Source organism: Lissotriton helveticus, chromosome 10 (assembly GCF_964261635.1).
Source record: "Lissotriton helveticus chromosome 10, aLisHel1.1, whole genome shotgun sequence".
Taxonomy (NCBI): Eukaryota; Metazoa; Chordata; class Amphibia; order Caudata; family Salamandridae; genus Lissotriton; species Lissotriton helveticus.
In genome coordinates this window covers 971,316,647-971,334,431 of record NC_136071.1, presented here as the reverse complement: position 1 = coordinate 971,334,431, position 17,785 = coordinate 971,316,647, and the positions used below count along the sequence as shown (strand labels likewise).

Here is a 17,785-nt window from a genome sequence, read left to right as displayed (position 1 = left end):
ACGAACCACGAAACCTCGACGACGGGCGATGGTGCCTCGACGGCGACCTCGACCTCTTCGCCTGTCTCGACGTCGACCTCTTGGATCGTCTCGACGTCGACCCTTTGGACCGTCTCGACGTCGACCTCTCGGTCCGTCTCGACGTCGATCTCCTCGAGCGTCTCGACGTCGGTCTTCTCGAATGCTTCGACGTCGACCTCTTCGGCGCCGGAGACTTCTTCCGTCTCGACGGCGGCCTCGACGACGAGGATCCCCTCGACGACGATGTCCTCGACTGCGAACGGCGGTGTCGCCTCGACGGCGAGCGCCGACGCCGGGCCCTCCGATGTCGACCACTCGACGCCGACATCGACGACGAGGAGATCGACACCGGCTTCGACGGCGGCCGGAACACGTTCCTCGACGTCGACGGGCGACGTTTTCTCGACCCAGAGCCCTGGGGAGACTTGGAACTGGCCGTTGACCGTCCCCTCGACGTCGTGGTCAGAGCAACTGACCCAGACGGAGATCCTGGGCGAGGGCTGGTCTTCCTGCCCCTGGGGAGCCCCCCAGAGGCCTCAGCATGGGCAGAAGGAGCCCCTCCTGACCCACCTCGTGCCTTCAACCTCCTTTCTTCAAGTCCCTGAAGTCTGATCTTCTTCCTCTCCTTCAGGGTCCTTCCAGAGAAGCCTCTGCAGATCACACAGTCCTCAGGGATGTGGGAAGAGGGAAGGCAGAGAATACAGACCTCATGGGGGTCTGACTTGGCCTTCTTCCTTGAGCACTCCGGGCACTTGTCGAATAATGCAGGCATTATGGACAAAAAAGAGTGCAGAAACTCAAGAAGGAAGACACCAAAGTACTTCTGAAAGCACCAAAAATCGAAATTAGTGTAAAACACCAACAAAACCCTTGAAAAGGGAGAGCTCAATGCTCCAGGGTCCTGCTTGCAGGAGCCGGAAAAAAGAACTGAAACTAAGTTGGACCTGCTATGCATTCTGGGATACTGGGAGAAGGTTCTGGAAGGTTCCTTAAAGGCACAGTATCCTAATTAAGCCACATAATGGCAGCCTATGGGGCTTGTCTGTCCAGGTTCTTCTCTCTATCATTCCTGAGGGATTTTGCTGTTAAGCAAGGGAAATCTGTACAGGCTTTGCTGTTTTGTGGATTTTATGGTGGAATTTCTAGTTGAAGTACTGGACAGTGTAGCCTTTTTGGCTGCATTATCTGTCTTTAAATTCTCTCTTAAGTGTCTATGCATTTTCTGCATTTTTTGACACTGTAAGAGATTATTTTTGATTGCTCCGGGGTCCACGCACATGGGCGGGACTATTCACTAGATTATGACTATACACAGAGATCCCCTACTACAGAATCATATTTCAGGGTTTCATCATGTACACTATAGCGGGATGGTCCTCCCAGATCTCTATGCATCTTTTATGTTTTTTTAGAATGTGTTTAGTGTTTGAAGTATGAATGTGGTATGTGTGGAAGTTGGTGATCAGAAATGTTGAGATTTTTGTCTTGGTGCCATTTCTGTATATAGTATTGCTTTGATGTATGCAGAAATATTCTTTGATGGGATGACTCAGCATTTAGTTTCTACTAGTTGATCCCATAATACATATGAGAATGTATCTTTTCTGTTTCATTGTTTAATATGAGTGTTTATTCTACGATTGTTCTCCAATATATGGGTATTCACATTATTTGTGTACACAGTTATTGCAGTGTTTCTTGGCTCATTTGAGACGCATAGTGAGCGCAGCTTTTATGGCGAGCGATTCCGTCCCAATAAAGAAATTTGCAGGCAGGACAGGTTGTTTAGACTTCAGTGTCTCTTGGCCAAGAGAGTCATATCTTCCTCCAGAAGCAAAGTCAGGTGATCCTCCGTTAGCAGGTTGTAAGTTGGAGGCATGCAGGAAGGGGCAGTCTTGAAGGGGAGCAAGTAGTCCCTTTGGACTATCTGGAGGACCCATCTGTCCGAGGTGATGTTCTGCCAGTTGTGGAGGTGATGGCTGATCTTTCCAACAACTGGCTCCCCATGATCTTGAAGGGCCGGACTACGAAGACATGGAGGCAGAGGTTGCAGGGGTGGTGGACTGACCCGACCTCTGGCCGCACAACCCACGCAGTCAGAACGAGCAGAGTTTGTTGAACTAGTGCGGCCTTGTGGCAAGGGTGTGGTTGTTGTGGCTGAGAGCCCCTTCCGTAGCCAAGAAAGGGGTGCAAGGCAGATAGGGGACGAGTGACCACTAAGACGTAGCCTTGTTTCCTAAGAGACAGGTGCTCAACTAGGCGTGGGTTGAGCAGCCACTGTAGATGAAATTGCTCTACACAGCTAGTCGGTTGTGTCAAGACAACAACGAATTAGGAACTTTGCCACATTCCTCCTGTTTTATACTACTTGGGAAAGGATGGCCCAGGCATCCTCCAGGACATGTGGCTGCTCTTGTGCAACTGTTTCCCACAAAGTGTGGGAATAACGTTCTATTAAGCATGCAGTGTTCACCGACAGCAATACAAGGCTGGTGGAAGAAAAATGTTTTTACTCCAACTATCCAGCCTCTTGGATTCCCTATCCTGGGGTGCGGAAGGGAACGCGCCTTGGGAGGTAGATGCTTGCACCACTAAGCTCTCTGGGATAGGGTAGTTGGTGAGCATATATAGGGCACCTGGTGCATGGCGATGGCTGCAGGCAATAGTCCTACTCACAGGATCCCCTGTGCTGGGCTTGGACCAGGTTCCCAGTAGGACATCAGTTAGGGCCTCAACGAAAGGCAGCAAGGGTTCCGGGGAGGAGACACCAGGTGCAGGACTTCCATCAAGATATTCGTCTTGACTGCCATGGAAGAGACCTGAATTAAACAAATGGCAATTGTGGATCTTGGGGCCATTGAAGTCTGGCTGTTAAAATCTATTGATACCTGTCGCCCTCTTTCCAACAAGGGGTTTAATAATCACTGTCCTCCTGCCACCTAGTTCACAGAGAGGCTAAAAAAAGAAAAAGCAAAATGTAAAATCTTGGAAAGACAATGGAGGAAAAGCTATGCACCAGACGCCAAACTGGCCTATAAAAAGTCCATAAGGGATTATCACTCTCTTTGTAACACAGCCCGAGCTGAATATGTTTCCTCTACAATTTCTAAAGCTCAGAACTGCTCCAAGACCTTATTTAAGGTGGTCAAAGAACTATATGGTTCAGAAAGTCAGACTACCCTCTTATCCTCAATGAAACACTATGTGAGGATCTTGCTCACATTTTTGTAAGCAAAGTTCAAAAGATATATTCCGCACTGGCTGGTGACAATCTGATTAACATCTCACAGCCAGACAACACCTCTCTTAATGCAGCCAGTGATACATTGCCTAAGAACGTAATAATATTAATTCCATTAACAAACTGGAAACTTGGTCTCTCCTGGATACAATCCTTTTTAATCAGCTCTTGGCCAGCTTAAAATCTGGCTTCCCCGGTGATCTACTCCCTATCTCTGTGCTGAAGCAACTTGAGTCTCTTTCACTTATGCTAATTATGGAGCTTCTTAATGCCTCCTTACAGAAGGGATTAGTCCCGCCTGAATGGAAAAATGCCATGGTTCTCCCGGTTTTAAAGAAGACTAATGTCGACCCTTCTAAGTCTTCCAAATTTTTGACCAATTTCATTGCTTCCGGAATTTTCCAAAATTCTGGAAAAACAAATTCCCAGCTATCCTCCTTTGTTGAGACCCAGAACGTTTTATATCCTTCACAATCAGGATTTAGAGCAGGGTGTTTGACTGAAACAACTCTATTAGGAATCACTGAAATGCTTCAACACAGTCTGGACATTGGTGACACGGTGGACCTTATCTTACTTGACCTGATTGCCACATTCGACAAAGTGTAACACAAAGTGTTGTTGAAAGCATTGCAGTCCCTGGGCATTGAGGGCCTAGCGCTCAAATGGCTTGACTCCTTTCTTACCAACCGCAAGTTCCAGGTTTTTTCTTCCACTGCTGTTAGAACTGGGGGTCACTAGTTGTCTGAGGTAGGTACCTTAGTCCAAACAGGGACCCATGCTTCTAGTCAGGGAAAGGAGGGTCACACTCTTAGATAACCCCTGCCCCCCCCCACCCCCCGGTAGCTTGGCACGAGAAGCCAGGCTTATCTCCAAGGCAATGTGTAAAGTATTTGCAACCACACTGCCAGTAACACAGTAATAACACCACAAATGGACACCACACTGATTTAGGAAAATAGTGGTATCTTTATCAAGAAGAAATATGATGAGACCAAACGATAAAAATATCCAGCATATGCATATTCGTAACATTTCACTGGGCCGGTTATTAGGCCAGCAATCACTTGTGGGTTCTTGCGGTATTAATTAGCAGTTCACGATGATCTAATGCAGTCCTAATGCAATGCTATGCAGTTCGTAATGTAGAAATAAGACAGTCCTTAATGCAAGTACCAATACGGATCGTAAAGCAAGTAATAAGGCTGTTCGTAATGCAAGAACTATTGCGGATCGTAAAAGCAAGTAATAATGCAGTTCATAATGCAAGTACTAATGCGGATGGTAAAAGCAAGTAATAATGCAGTTCGTAATGCAAGGACTAATGCGTATCGTAAAAGCAAGTAATAATGCAAGTACTAATCCGGATCATAAAAGCAAGTAATAATGCTGTGAGATTCGGCGGACGTTGCGCCTGCACAGCCTACGACTCCCAGAAAGCATCTGGATTGAAGGCGAAGCAGCGCCCATAAAAGGACGTGACGCGCACGCTGTTACATGCGTAATTCTGAATTCGAACCTGTCGAAACTTGGTGCCAGAAGTATTCACCCGTGTCCGGAAGACAGCGCAAGGAGGCGTCGATTACCGGCTTATCGTTGTTTTGCAGTAGGAGAAAGACTGCATGTTTGGTGTCTGGAAGGAAAAGAGTTCCCATACGTCGCCACCATACTGAGAGGCGTGTTAGCCTTACACCCGTTGGTTTTCCTGCGGCCATTGTTGTGCTCTGGGCACAGGCTTTCTCTTCAGGAACTCCCGCCCATGAGGAAGAGAAGCAGCCCCCGTGCCGTCGACGGCATCTACAGGTAGGAGCAAGTCTGTTGCCTAAACCCCCCCAAAAAGGGTGAATGTACTCGGACTCGAGTCGTGACATTACCCCCACAGTCAAATACTCCAGCTCCGTCCATAGTGAGCTCGGGAGATTTTCACTTTTCTTTGTTGACACGAAGGATCTGCCAACGCTCTGGAAAGGTCACAAGACTTTCACGTCGTTTTAGTTCCAGGTAATTTCTTAGCGAGATATTACTGAGAATAGTGTTGCATGCACTTTGGTGTGCGTTTGTATTTCAGGTTCTACTCCCTGCTGTTCCCTCCCTATCCTTCCCTCACTTGATCATCCTAATACTCCTTGCAATAATTGTAGGAGTTGGGGAGATCAAGGGGTGGAACCCTTATTGCATCACGCAAATCCTGAGGAGCATCCGATTTCGGACAGGAAAGTCACAATGCAGTTTGGCACCAATCGCGGTGCTAGTGAAGATCTCTATGCATTCTTGGCTGACTCGCGGTCAGTGACTGCCAAAACATGCCCCCAATACTGTTATGAAGGAAACAAAGTGCAACTCCACAATCTGAAACTGGTACTGCCACTCCTCGAGTACGGGCCGCGCTACTGACTTGAGCGGAGGCTCGCGCTGCAAAGATGGGAAAGGCCAAGAGCGGTCTCTCGTAGCACGCACTCCGCCCCAGGCAATTACACACGTACGCTCGCTGAGGGTTACCTGGGCGGGGGGTGTAGTCTCTCACTCCTCACGGCTTGGGCGTCACGCTGTGCGGCTTTGGGTTGACGGTGTGCTCCTCGCAGTGAGAATCGGACTACCAGGCGACGGCCTCGCCGCTGATCGGCTCCTGGCGCAACTCAGTTGATTTTGGACAAAGGACCTCGGACCCACGATGGTGAAGGTTCACAGGTTTCTCTTTGGCAAAGTCAGGCCGCCGGCGGTGATTTCTCACAGCTCCACCTTGGGACGACGGTCTGGGCCGAATGCAATAACGATTACAGCACTTCTGGTCACACTGTCAATCAAAGCAAAGCGCAAGACTGCTCCGGGGCACACGGTCACGGGGCAATTCTTACGAAGGTCTCATGCTGCAAAAAGCACACGCACACAGAGTCGCCGAAACACACTAGGAAGCTTTGATGTTCGTGAGTTTCCACAACAGGAATCCAGCTCCTCTCGGGATCTTGGAGACAAGTTACTTCAGGACACAGCAAAGTCCTTTCAAGCAGGGGGACACAGCATACAGCAAAGTCACTTGTCTCCTCCTTAGTCAAATCAGCAAACTGCATGCCAGCCCCAGAACACACAGCAAGGACAGTCCTTCTCTTCAGTCTCTTCAGCTCTTCTTCCTTGGCAGAGGTTCCTCTTGATCACAAAGTAGTTTCAATCCTTGTTCAGGCTTGAGTTCAGGGGTTTCAGCTCTCACATTTATACCCCTAAATGCATTTGAAGTTTGTGTTCAGGGGGCTCTGAGCCCAGTCCAAACCAGACCTGGGTGTCTTCCTGCCAGTGCACACCTTCCTTCTTTGATAGTAAGGGTCTGGGCCCCAGATGCTCAGCAGGAGGTAAAGCCATTGTTTTGTGGCAGCAGCACAGCCCTCTTCACTTCAAAGGGGCTACTTCTCACTCCACACCAAATGCACACCTGCCTGTTGCTGTACCAACTACTCCTCCCTGGTGTCAGGACTCCCCAGACCCTGTCACATTCAAACCCAGACAGTCAATACACAACCAGGCAGGGGCACGCAGGATGGTTAGGACAAGAAACCAGCCACTTCTAAAAGCATGGTTTCTAAACACGCAATTTAAAAACCATCTTCACAAAAAGATGAGTTATTAAATTCTGAGTTCAGGCACACTAAACTCCATCTCTCCATCTTATGCCTATGGGAAGATATGCTGGAAACATGTGAAACAGCATTCCCCATTCTGTCCTATGGGCAAGATGGCCTTGCAAAAGTGAAAAACGAATTTGGCAGTATTTTCCTGTTAGGACATGGTACACACCTCAGTATATGTCCTACCTTTCACATACACTGCACCTTGCCCAAGGGGGTACCTTAGTCCTACTATAGGGGTGTCTGATGTGCATAAAAAGGGAAGGGTAAGGCCGGGCAAGTGGGAGCACTTGTCAGGACAACGAGGCAGTAAACAAACTGCGTGCAGGCACTGCAGTGACAGGCCCGAGATGTCTTTCTGGGGCTACTTGTGTGGGTGGCACAATTAGTGCTGCAGGCCCACTAGTAGCATTTGCATTACCAGCCCTGGCACACATAGTGCACTTTACCAGGGACTTTACTAGTGAGACAAACATACCAATTATGGACACCAATTACAAGAACACTTTATACAGGGAGCACTGGCACTTTGACACTGATCAGCAGTCGGCAACACAATGTCAGAAAAAGGTCTAGGAGGAAGGCAAAAAATGTAAGGAACTTTAACCAAAAAGGGTCAAGTCCAACAATGGCCAGTTCTAAAAAGCACTTATCTCCGCACTGAGTGCCCCAGGGATCTATAGTGAGCCCTCTGTTGTTTAATGTCTATGTTCGCCCACTGGCAGATACTGCTGAAGAGGCAGGACTGTCCCTATTTTCTTATGCTGATGATACTCAGATAATTTTTCCCTCTCAGCAGCGAAGGAATCTGAATCATCCACTCTCCAGTCTGGTTTGAGGAAAATTGCATCTTGGATGCAGGTTAATTTACTCAAACTGAATGGAGAAAAAACTGAAGTTTTGATTTTAGTAAAAAACCAACATCTTTGGGGTCCCCAGCATTGGCCTGTGGAAATAAGTGTTCTTCCCCAGTCTGCTCATCAAGTACGTAACTTAGGCTTTATCATTGATGATCAGTAATCAATGAAAAATCAAGCTGTGAAGGTGGCCTCAATCTGCTTTACCATCCTCAAATGGTTAAAGAAGATTCTTTGGATATTGCCCTTCTCTACCCAGAGAAGAGTAGTCCAGGACCTTGTTACATCTAGGCTGGACTACGGCAACGTCCTATATCTGGGCTCTAACAAAGATGTGATACAAAGATCGCAGACGGTGCAAAATGCGGCTGCCAGGCTGTTCTGCCAGGTCCCTAAGACTGCCTCCATCCCAGGCTTTCTTCGTAACCTTCACTGCCTTAATGTGGAGAATCACATTGAATTCAATCCTTGAGCTACATGTTCAAAATCAAAACTGGTTCAGCCAAGCAATACCTGGAATCTTTAGATCAACCATATTTACCTTCACGCACCCTTTGCTCCACCACCCAGCTTAAATTTACTATTCCTAGAATCAGACTGATGCGCGGTCGATCCTTTGCTTACTTAGGACCTTCTTTGTGGAACTCTCTTCCATTTTTCACTGCGTAATGAAACGGGTTATGGGAACTTTAGAAAATGTTTGGAAACTTGGCTGTTCAACTTGTTGCTTCTTTTCCCTCTTCTCTTTCCTCTCAGGCTGGCGCCAGGAAACCCTCGAGGTAGCTGAGCACCTTATAAACTTGAACATAACATAACAATTTCCAGGACCGCAGCTGCCCTTCACACCACAGCATATGCTGCTCCCTCCTCCGTAGCCACTGTAGGAGAGAATACAGGCCAGAACTGGAGAAGTATCCAGTCTGCTGGCCTCATCCATTTCCTTAAGCCAGTCAATTTCTTGATAAGGCGGGTCTTGTAAAGTGTCCAGCTAGCCTTCCCAATCTTTCTCCACTCCTAGCCCTTTAAAACAGGGCTGTGGAGGTGACCTAGAACCTAAGGGTTCTATCGGCGCCAGTATCGGCACCAGACGATCTGGCTCCAGGTCATCGCGGATAAGAATAGGGCTGGCGCCATGGGTGGGCTCTGGCGCCACCTGGAGTCTCGGCATCAGGGAAGGGCGCCGTTGTATGACAGGCGTTGATCCAGATCCAAGGGTGGGGTCTTCGGACTGGAGCCACCGGCCACCTCGGAGCATCTAGGGCCCGAAGGCACACCAGTAGGGTCAGGCTACCCAAATATGAGATACATGGCACCCTAAAATTCCTTGAGCTGGGTTGGGGTTGCTCCGGCTCCCGGGAAGGCTGGGAAGCATGGAGCTGACCCAGGTGCAGGTTCTGAGGAACGAGGCCTAGAGCACAGAGACTCCTCCGTCGCGTCGACCGACAGGCAGGGAGAGGTCGAAGTATGCTTCTACTTCTTATGTTTCTTGTGCTTCTTACCTGACCGACTCTACTTTTTAGACTGGGGTGGTGCCCAGACCTTCCTCTCAATTGGACTGTGAATGAGACCTCCAGCAAGAACGATGAAGTACCGAGTGCCGGGCCGTTATCAGCTTTAGGGACCAAACCCTCAAAGCCTCTGGAGCCATGGCCCAGCATTCAGAGCACGATTGTAAGTCGTTGTTGCCCTTCAGGCACCAGAAACAAACCAGATGTGGGTCCGTCACCGACATGGCAGGGTAACAGTGGCAGCCCAGCTTGAAACCAGAAGTCTTCTTGGAATTGAGGAAAAACCTACACACTGAAAAAGGGATCGACAAAACATCGAAAAAAGCCTGTCAAGAAGTGACAAAGGGTAGCTTTCTTCACAGATCTGCGCAGACTGGCGCGGAAAGAAAAGAACTGACGTAAGCGCAGCGAGGTGGTGCCTATATAGGTGACATGGACATCACAGCGGCGCAGACAATGACATCACGAGGAGGACACCAATGCCACCTATCAGCATGCAGGGCTATTGTTCGAAGAAAAATCTTCTGGATCCAGCTTGACACCTAGGAAATTCAAAGTGAAGGAGTCTCCGGCTAGATGTCTCTAACAAATGTAATGATTTAAAAGATAGAAGAGATGATCTAAGATGCAGAAGGTTTATATGGTATGACATTTCCTTGTTGAACAATATCCCTTGCTTTTGGAGTAGATTCGTACTCTCAAGCCCATCAGGGAGGCACCTACCATAATTGCCTGTGATAATATTTCTGGTGACAAGGCACTCCTGAATAACACCATCATTGAAAGGACTTTATTGCAGCCAAAGAGAGTAAACTGAGCTATAAGAGTATGACACCACTGGTCTTCTAGACAATGCTCAAGTGATCTCATGTGGACACAAGAATAATGTACCAGGAAAATGCAAGAGGTCATGAATCTCAGAACAGATGGGAACTCACAGGCAATCAGACGTGCTATACTGTGAAAAGTAAGACACCAGACAGATAGAAGACATTCTCTATTCCAATGGAAGCAACATTGCTTGTTTGGTGGTCATCACAGCTCCTAGGTAGTGGAAGCAATGAGTTAGGACAGTTGTTGGCTTGAATGGCCTGAACGCCCAGACAGTAAAGAATATAAACAGTCATTTGGAAGTGCTTCAAGCAGAAGTGAGGAATTGTGTGACATTTCTCAGATGCAAAGGAGCCTGATCTCGGCTCAGACAAAAGAGATAATTCAATTACAACATAAGATGCACTGTACAACTTCAAATCGTGCAGGCCCAGCTTGAAGACGAGTGAGATCCTAAACCCGTCAGCAGCTCAGACAGTAAATAACGAACCATCTGTTTGTCTAGCTATGAGAGCTGAGATGTCTTCTCTGTTTTTCTGGAGAGAATACCTTCACAGTTAGTCATTACTTTATTTCAACTGACCTGATCTCTGCAACTGAAAAAGCTTACAGTTATACTCCCTTTCTTGTCACCAAATCTGCACACCCTCCCTCCTTTGTCTCATTTCACCTCCCTTTTCTCGTTCCTTCTGCGGTTTCTCTGTTCTAACCTATTCTTTTCCATTTTTTTGCTCTCAGTCTTTTGGATACTGCAGCTAACGACAACATGCCTTCAAACACATGGGCTGTCACTGCTTTTTCTACCTAGTTCTATGCACTCCTTTGAAGGCTGTGAGAAGGTAGAATGTAATCTGAGATGTGTCTCTCAGTTTCATGTAGCAGCATTTAATGCCCAGTATTCAGTTACAGAATATAATATAAAAGCAAATACGCCAAAATCTGAATCCCAGGTCTCACGATGAGGAACCAGCTACAGGGAAAAAAAAAGAACCTAACACTAAAGTCTTCAAGGCAAGACCACGGACTCACTGTCAGTGAAATTGCTCTCCCTCCCTCACAGCTCCACCATTACGTGAGGCCTTCCCCTGAGCCTCTGCACTCTCCAGTGTTGGTGTTCGAGGCCCTCCTCCACCCGCAGGTTTCACCTGCGCCTCATCCCTGGTGGTCCAGTGGACCTCTGTCTCCATTCCCTTGCTCCGCTTTTTCCCTCCTGTTTTACTCGTTTCTTCCCTCACTTCTATCTCCCCCCTTCACTCTCCTCCTGGGTCTTAACCTCAATTTTCTGTCGTTTTCCCCTCCTTTCAAGCTCCCCCTTCACTCTCCTGTGTCTTTCCTCTGTTTTTCACTCGTTTTTTACCCTCAATCTCCCCCTTTCAATCTCCTGTGTCCTCTGTGTCTTTCCTCCACTCTTTCTTGCACTCTTGCTGCCTTAATTGCACTTTTCTCTCTCTTTTTGCCTTTTTCCTCTTGCCTTTTTTAGCCAGTTTTTCCCCGTCGCTGCTGCCCCGCGGCCGCTCCCCCCCCCATCACGACCAGTGCGACTGGCCCAATTCAGCTCCCTTCCCCGCTCCCGCCTCCAAGCTGTCCAGCCCTCCCCGACCCCTACTTAATTGCGGCCAATGCGCTGCCATGCTGCTGGGGCGCCAAAGGCAAGCCCGTCTGCGCTCGTCCGTGACCCCACTGCGACCAGCGCCAGGAACCCTGGATCTCTGCACCGCCAACGCTACTACATAGCGCCACTCCACGCTCTCAGCCCAGGCCGCAACAACAACTGCAAGCTACCATCACCAGCCGACACCCACGAATCCTTCAGCTGTCACCGCTGTCAGCACACCTGAAGTACCGCTAAGACCACTGACCCAGCGCAATTCGCCGGCAAGAACACAACCAAACCGAAGACACTGCAATGCATCCTCCTCAACGTCCGATCCCTCCACAAACGCCACCGAAATCTGGGACCTCCTCGACAGTACTACCCCGGACGTTGCATTCTTTACCGAAACCTAGACCAACACCACCTCAGGACCGGACATCGCCATTGCCATTCCCCAAGGATACAAGATCTCCAGGAAGGACAACCCCACCCGCCGTGTAGGAGGAATCGCCATCGTCCACAAATCCACCCTCTGCCTGAGCACACTCCCCGACAAGCCCACACAGCTGATAGAACACCTTCACTTCAAGATACTGGCCAGCCTTACCTCCACCCTCCGTGGAACCCTCATCTACCGACCCCCTGGACCCCGGGAACTTTTCGCCAACTCCATCACGGACATCATCTCTCCGCATGTCATCGTGTCCACCAACTACACCCTACTCGGAGACCTCAACTTCCACCTCGACAACCAACTGGACCCCACCACCACATCCCCTCCTGGACAACCTCCACAACATTGGACTCCCCCAGATTGTGACCGAACTCACGCACTCAGCAGGACATACCTTTGACACCCTCTTCACAACAGGAAACTCCATCACCTTCATTCACACCGCCGAACTCCCATGGACTGACCATCGATGCGTCCACTTCACCTTCAGAACACCCACCATCCACAGACACCAGCACTTGCTCCCACGAAGGAACTGGACCAGAATCACCAACGACCAGCTAACCTCATCACTCAGCAACTCCACCCCAACCATCGTGGAAAACGACGACGCCAACACCACAGCCCGAACTCTGCACAGATGCCAACACAATAGCCACCCTCAAGAAAAACAACAACACCCACGCCAAGAAAGCTAGATGGTTCACCAACGAACTTCGAGAGTCCAGAGGCACTTGCCGCCGCCTCGAAAAGGCCTTGAGGAACATCAAATCCACAGAAGCCCACAACAACTTCAGAGCCGCCTCCAACGCCCACCACCAACTCATCAGAAAAACAAAGAAAAAAGCGATTGAAGACAGAATCTCCACTCATGCACACAACAGCAAAGAACTCTTCAACATCATCAAGTAGTTCGCCCAACCCACCATCGAGTCCACTGACATCCCTCCCTCACAGGACCTCTACGACAACCTCAGCACCTTTTCCCACCACAAAATCAAGAGCATCTACGACAACTTCGACGAAGACAACTAACACACTGAACCCTCACCAACCACCCCCGACACCCTGAAGCCAGCGATCGACAACTGGACAGCCCTCACCACCGAAGACACACTGAAGACGATGAAGTCAATCCACTGCGGGGCCCCTAAGGACCCCTGCCCCCACCACATTTTCAAAAGAACCACAGACACCATCGCACCCATGCTCTGCCTCACCATCAACCGCTCCCTGGCAACCGCTTCATTCCCTGACAACTGGAAACATGCTGAGATTAACACCCTGCTGAAGAAACCCTCGGCGGACCCCACGACCTCAAAAACTACAGACCTATCTCCCTGCTCCTGTTCCTAGCAAAAGTCATCGAGAAAGCCTTCAACAGCCAACTCGCCACATTCCTCGAAGAGCACAACATCCTCGACTCCTCCCAATCCGGCTTCAGAAAAAAACACAGTACGGAAACCGCCCTCCTTGCCGCAACAGACGGCATCCGTACCTTACTGGGCAAAGGAGAAACATCAGCCCTCATCCTCCTCGACCTCTCAGCGGCGTTCGACACATTCTCTCACTGCACCCTAATACACAGACTCCACGACGCAGGGATCTAAGACAAGGCCCTCGACTGGATCCGCTCCTTCCTCGCCGGCAGAACGCAGCAGATCAGACTTCCCCTCTTTCCTCTCAGACCCTACACCTACCACCTGCGTAGTCCCCCAGTGGTCCTCCCTCAGCCCTATGCTCTTCAAAGTCTACATAGCTCCGCTCGCCCCCATCGTCAGAACCTACGGACTCAACATTGTGTCATACGCAGACGGCACCCAACTCATCCACTCCCTATCCAACGAACCCAACACTGCCAGACACAACTTTCGAGAAGGCATGGAAGCTGTAGCCAAATGGATGAAAAACAGCTGCCTACAACTAAACACAAACAAAACGGAAGTACTCATCATGGGCCCAAACCCAGATGCCTGGAACAACACCTGGTGGCCCCCCGCCCTCGGAAGCCCGCTCACCCCCACGGACCACGCACGCAACCTGGCAATCATCCTGGACTCTGAGCTCAAAATGGACCGCCAGATCAACTCCGTCTCGTCCTCCTGCTTCCACACCCTCTGCCTCCTATGTAAGACCTTCAAATGGATCAACCTCGAACACAGAAAGACTGTCACTCATGCCCTGGTCACCAGCAGGCTCGACTACGGCAACGCACTCTATGCCGGAATAAACAAAAACATCACCCGCAAGCTACAGAACATCCAAAACGCTGCCACATGACTGGTCCTCAACCTGCCAAGCCACTGCCACATCTCTGAGCACCTGCGCACACTCCACTGGCTCGAAGCTAGAGTCACCTTCAAGATGCTAACCCACGCTCACAAGGCCCTCCACGACACCGGACCAGCATACCTGAAGAGCCGACTCAAATTTCACGCACCCCAAAGGACCCTACGATCAGCCCAGCTCTCCTATGCCGTGGTCCCCCGCACCAGAAAGACCAGATCGAGAGGCCGCTCCTTCTCCTTCCGCGCGGCCAGTGCCTGGACCGACCTTCCGCTCCACCTCAGACAGATAACATCACTCCCCATCTTCGCAAGAAACCACAAAACCTGGCTCTTCGACAGACCCCCTTCTTAATGGACTGGAACTTGCGGACCCCTCCTCCCCCCACACCCCCAGCGCCTTGAGACCCTTACTGGGGAGTAGTCGCGCTTAACAAACACCTGATTTGATTTGATTTGAAGGCAAGGGTTATCCAGACAGTGAATGTCATCACTTATAAAGTTAAATTAAGGTTCAGACATTTGTTTTGATCATTTAAATCACTTTATACCAATGGATTCCTTGGGGCAGAACCTAAATGCCGTAGAGTATTTTACAGGATAAAAACACACACAAGAAAATCTGATGAAATCTAAAGTCTGGACCACACAAAGACAATACAGTCACCTTTACACAAATTTCCTCTGAAACAGGTATTTACATGACAGGCTTATGGGTAAGAGTCTTCGAGATACTAAATTAATTACTCTAAATTCAACACCCTATGCTGATGACACCCAATTGGTTGTATCAGCTGTGGACAATGATGTCAACTACTATTTATGACTACATGACTGTATGATTGCCCTGAGCAGCTGGATGAGCAGACATTGCCTAAAGTTTAACTCCAGTAAAACTGAGGTTATACTATTTGGCAATCTCTCTCCAGCACGGTCTCCTGCCTGTTGCCCCGACATTCTGGGCTCACCTCCCCTCCTGGTGACCAAAGCTAAATACCTAGGGTTTATCGTGGACAATAAGCTCAGATATGAGGTCCAGGTGTCTAAGGTAGTGTCCTCTTCATTCAATACCATTAGAATCTTAAGGAAAATGTTTCCTTTTATCCCCAGAAACAACAGGAAGACTGTGGTCTCTGCACTAGTCCTGTCAAAGCTAGACTATTGTAACAGCTTATATATGAATCTCCAGGAAAAACTACTTAGGAAGCTCTAGGTGGTGCAGCCAGATTGATTCTGGACATTCAGAAAGATCAGTCGGTATCTTCAGGCATCCAGGAACTACACTGGCTCCCGTTGCGACAGCAAATTAAATTTAAAGCGCCCTGTGCGGCCCATAAGGCCTTTGCAAAGAGAAGGTCCGACATTTTTATGGAATGCTTTTAACTGGCATTTTCCAAACAGACATCTTTGGTCAGCTAGTGCCAGACTGATTACCACCACAAGAGTCAGAAAAGAGAACGGGGGATAAAGGAGCTTCACTAACAGTACAGCCAAGCTGTGGAACTCTCTTCCACTGTAGCTTACGGCCATACCCACCCTCCGTGCCTTCGGAAAATAACTTAAGACATGGATATTTAACAACTAGTAATCTCCCGGCTCAGTATGCTTATGTTCAGCAAGCACCAAGACACCTATAGGTAGACATGCGTTATATATGTCTGTATAACAGAACATAACATCTAAATGTTAGATAAACGTTTATACAACTATTTTGCTTACTTTAACCATTTTTACAGCATGTTGTTTTGTTGGCAGCAGCTGAATGTCCAACAGTTGTTATACGATGAAATACACACAGAGGCCAATCAGACAACATCTAAATGCTGGACCACACGAAATTAGCTACCTTGACACAAATTACCCCTTAAAGGAACAGGTACATTTCATAAAGCCTAATGACTTCCAGCTAAGAACTTACAGATAGGAAATTCTATGAGCTCTAAATGTTAGATTAAGGCATATACAATTATTTTGGTAATTCACACAATTTTATAACAATGGATTCCATGCAGCAATGAACAACTGTTTTCCATGCATGGCCAGCTCTGTGTCCTAACTAGTTTAGTCTATCTGTGGCACACAACAATTGGTATTACTACCTGCAGCATATCATGCGGTTTCATCTTTAAAATGAGACTACTGTGGTTGTAAGCATGCATTTATGTACTTAATATTTAATCTCGGCTTAACATTTAAACACCTACAAAAGACTGCCACATTATTTTGTACGAAAAACATTACCTTGGGCTTTAGCCATGTGCACTTGCAAGTTTAAAAGCTCTGCACTCTCAGTAACTCTGGTCTGAGGGAACGCTTCGTCATTTACGCTTACTTCACATTTCGCGGCAGACGTACAATTCTCACCGAGTATGGTGACTAAATACTACAAAACACAAGGACAGGTTGGTGAGGTAAAAATAGATTAAGTTGGATATAAATTTGTTGGCTCTAAAATATTTTAGCAATAAATCAAATTACAGTTGACAGACAATGTAACTGAGCAGTTATTTCTAAAATACATTAGGAATACTCAGCTAAATACTCAATGAAGAACTCAGGTACACCTATGAATCTGATGACAAACTGGCTAACTGGGATAATAGACCCAATCTTAAAATAAATCTAACTGAAAAATTACACAAACTCAAAATAGCGCCTAGTCTTAGAGATTTCAGTATAAAGGTAGTAATGATACTAGTCAAAAGCCAAAATAGGTCAAATCTAAAAAATGGCCAAACAATAAATGAAAGCCTGATGGAAGGCAATTAGCTGTTAAACGTAAATTGCAAATTAACATTCTCCTTACATTTTAACAAAATGACTTATGAGTCTAGTATAACTACAACATGCAATTATTTCACTTCAGAGATGCTGTCAAAATGTAAAATAATTTGCAAAGTAGAAACTACAATAGGAACAAGGGCTGACCCCATTTATAAGGCTAAACATACAAATCAAAGAAAGTTCTTCAGAATCAGCTGACAAATTTGATTATATATTCAAATACTGGATTATCAAAGTAAGTGCACAGAATGTGAATGAGGACTATACCAGCAAAATAGGCATTGATAGATACTAGACTGCTTACCAAATTACCGCACTTAAGTGTACTAAACAGCCCATTTGAGAAAAGCACCATCATTATTGCAAACCTAGGCCTACAAAACAATAATCTGACTATCTTAGAAGACTTTAATGTTTAGCAGAATCAGATCTAAATACTACAGTGAAACACTTTCTCACAAATGTGATCAGAGACAACTTACATTTTAATGTTACAGGCAACACATACAGTTAAGCCCTGTTTTTTTGACAATCTTTACAGACTATAACCTACAAATGGCATCGTACACAAATCCTAGATCGAATCACACCAT

The 17,785-nt window shown here is 47.7% G+C and overlaps 1 protein-coding gene across 1 annotated transcript in view; it reads right to left on the bottom strand.

Moving 5' to 3' along the window:
* Window positions 1-17,785, bottom strand: part of LOC144784158 (A-kinase anchor protein 9-like) — a 574,985-nt gene that overhangs the window by 166,384 nt on the left and 390,816 nt on the right. Inside the window, exon 10 of the mRNA XM_078662830.1 lies at window positions 16,650-16,791. Coding sequence (XP_078518956.1) covers window positions 16,650-16,791 — 142 coding nt within the window. The remainder of the gene's footprint in view (window positions 1-16,649; window positions 16,792-17,785) is intronic.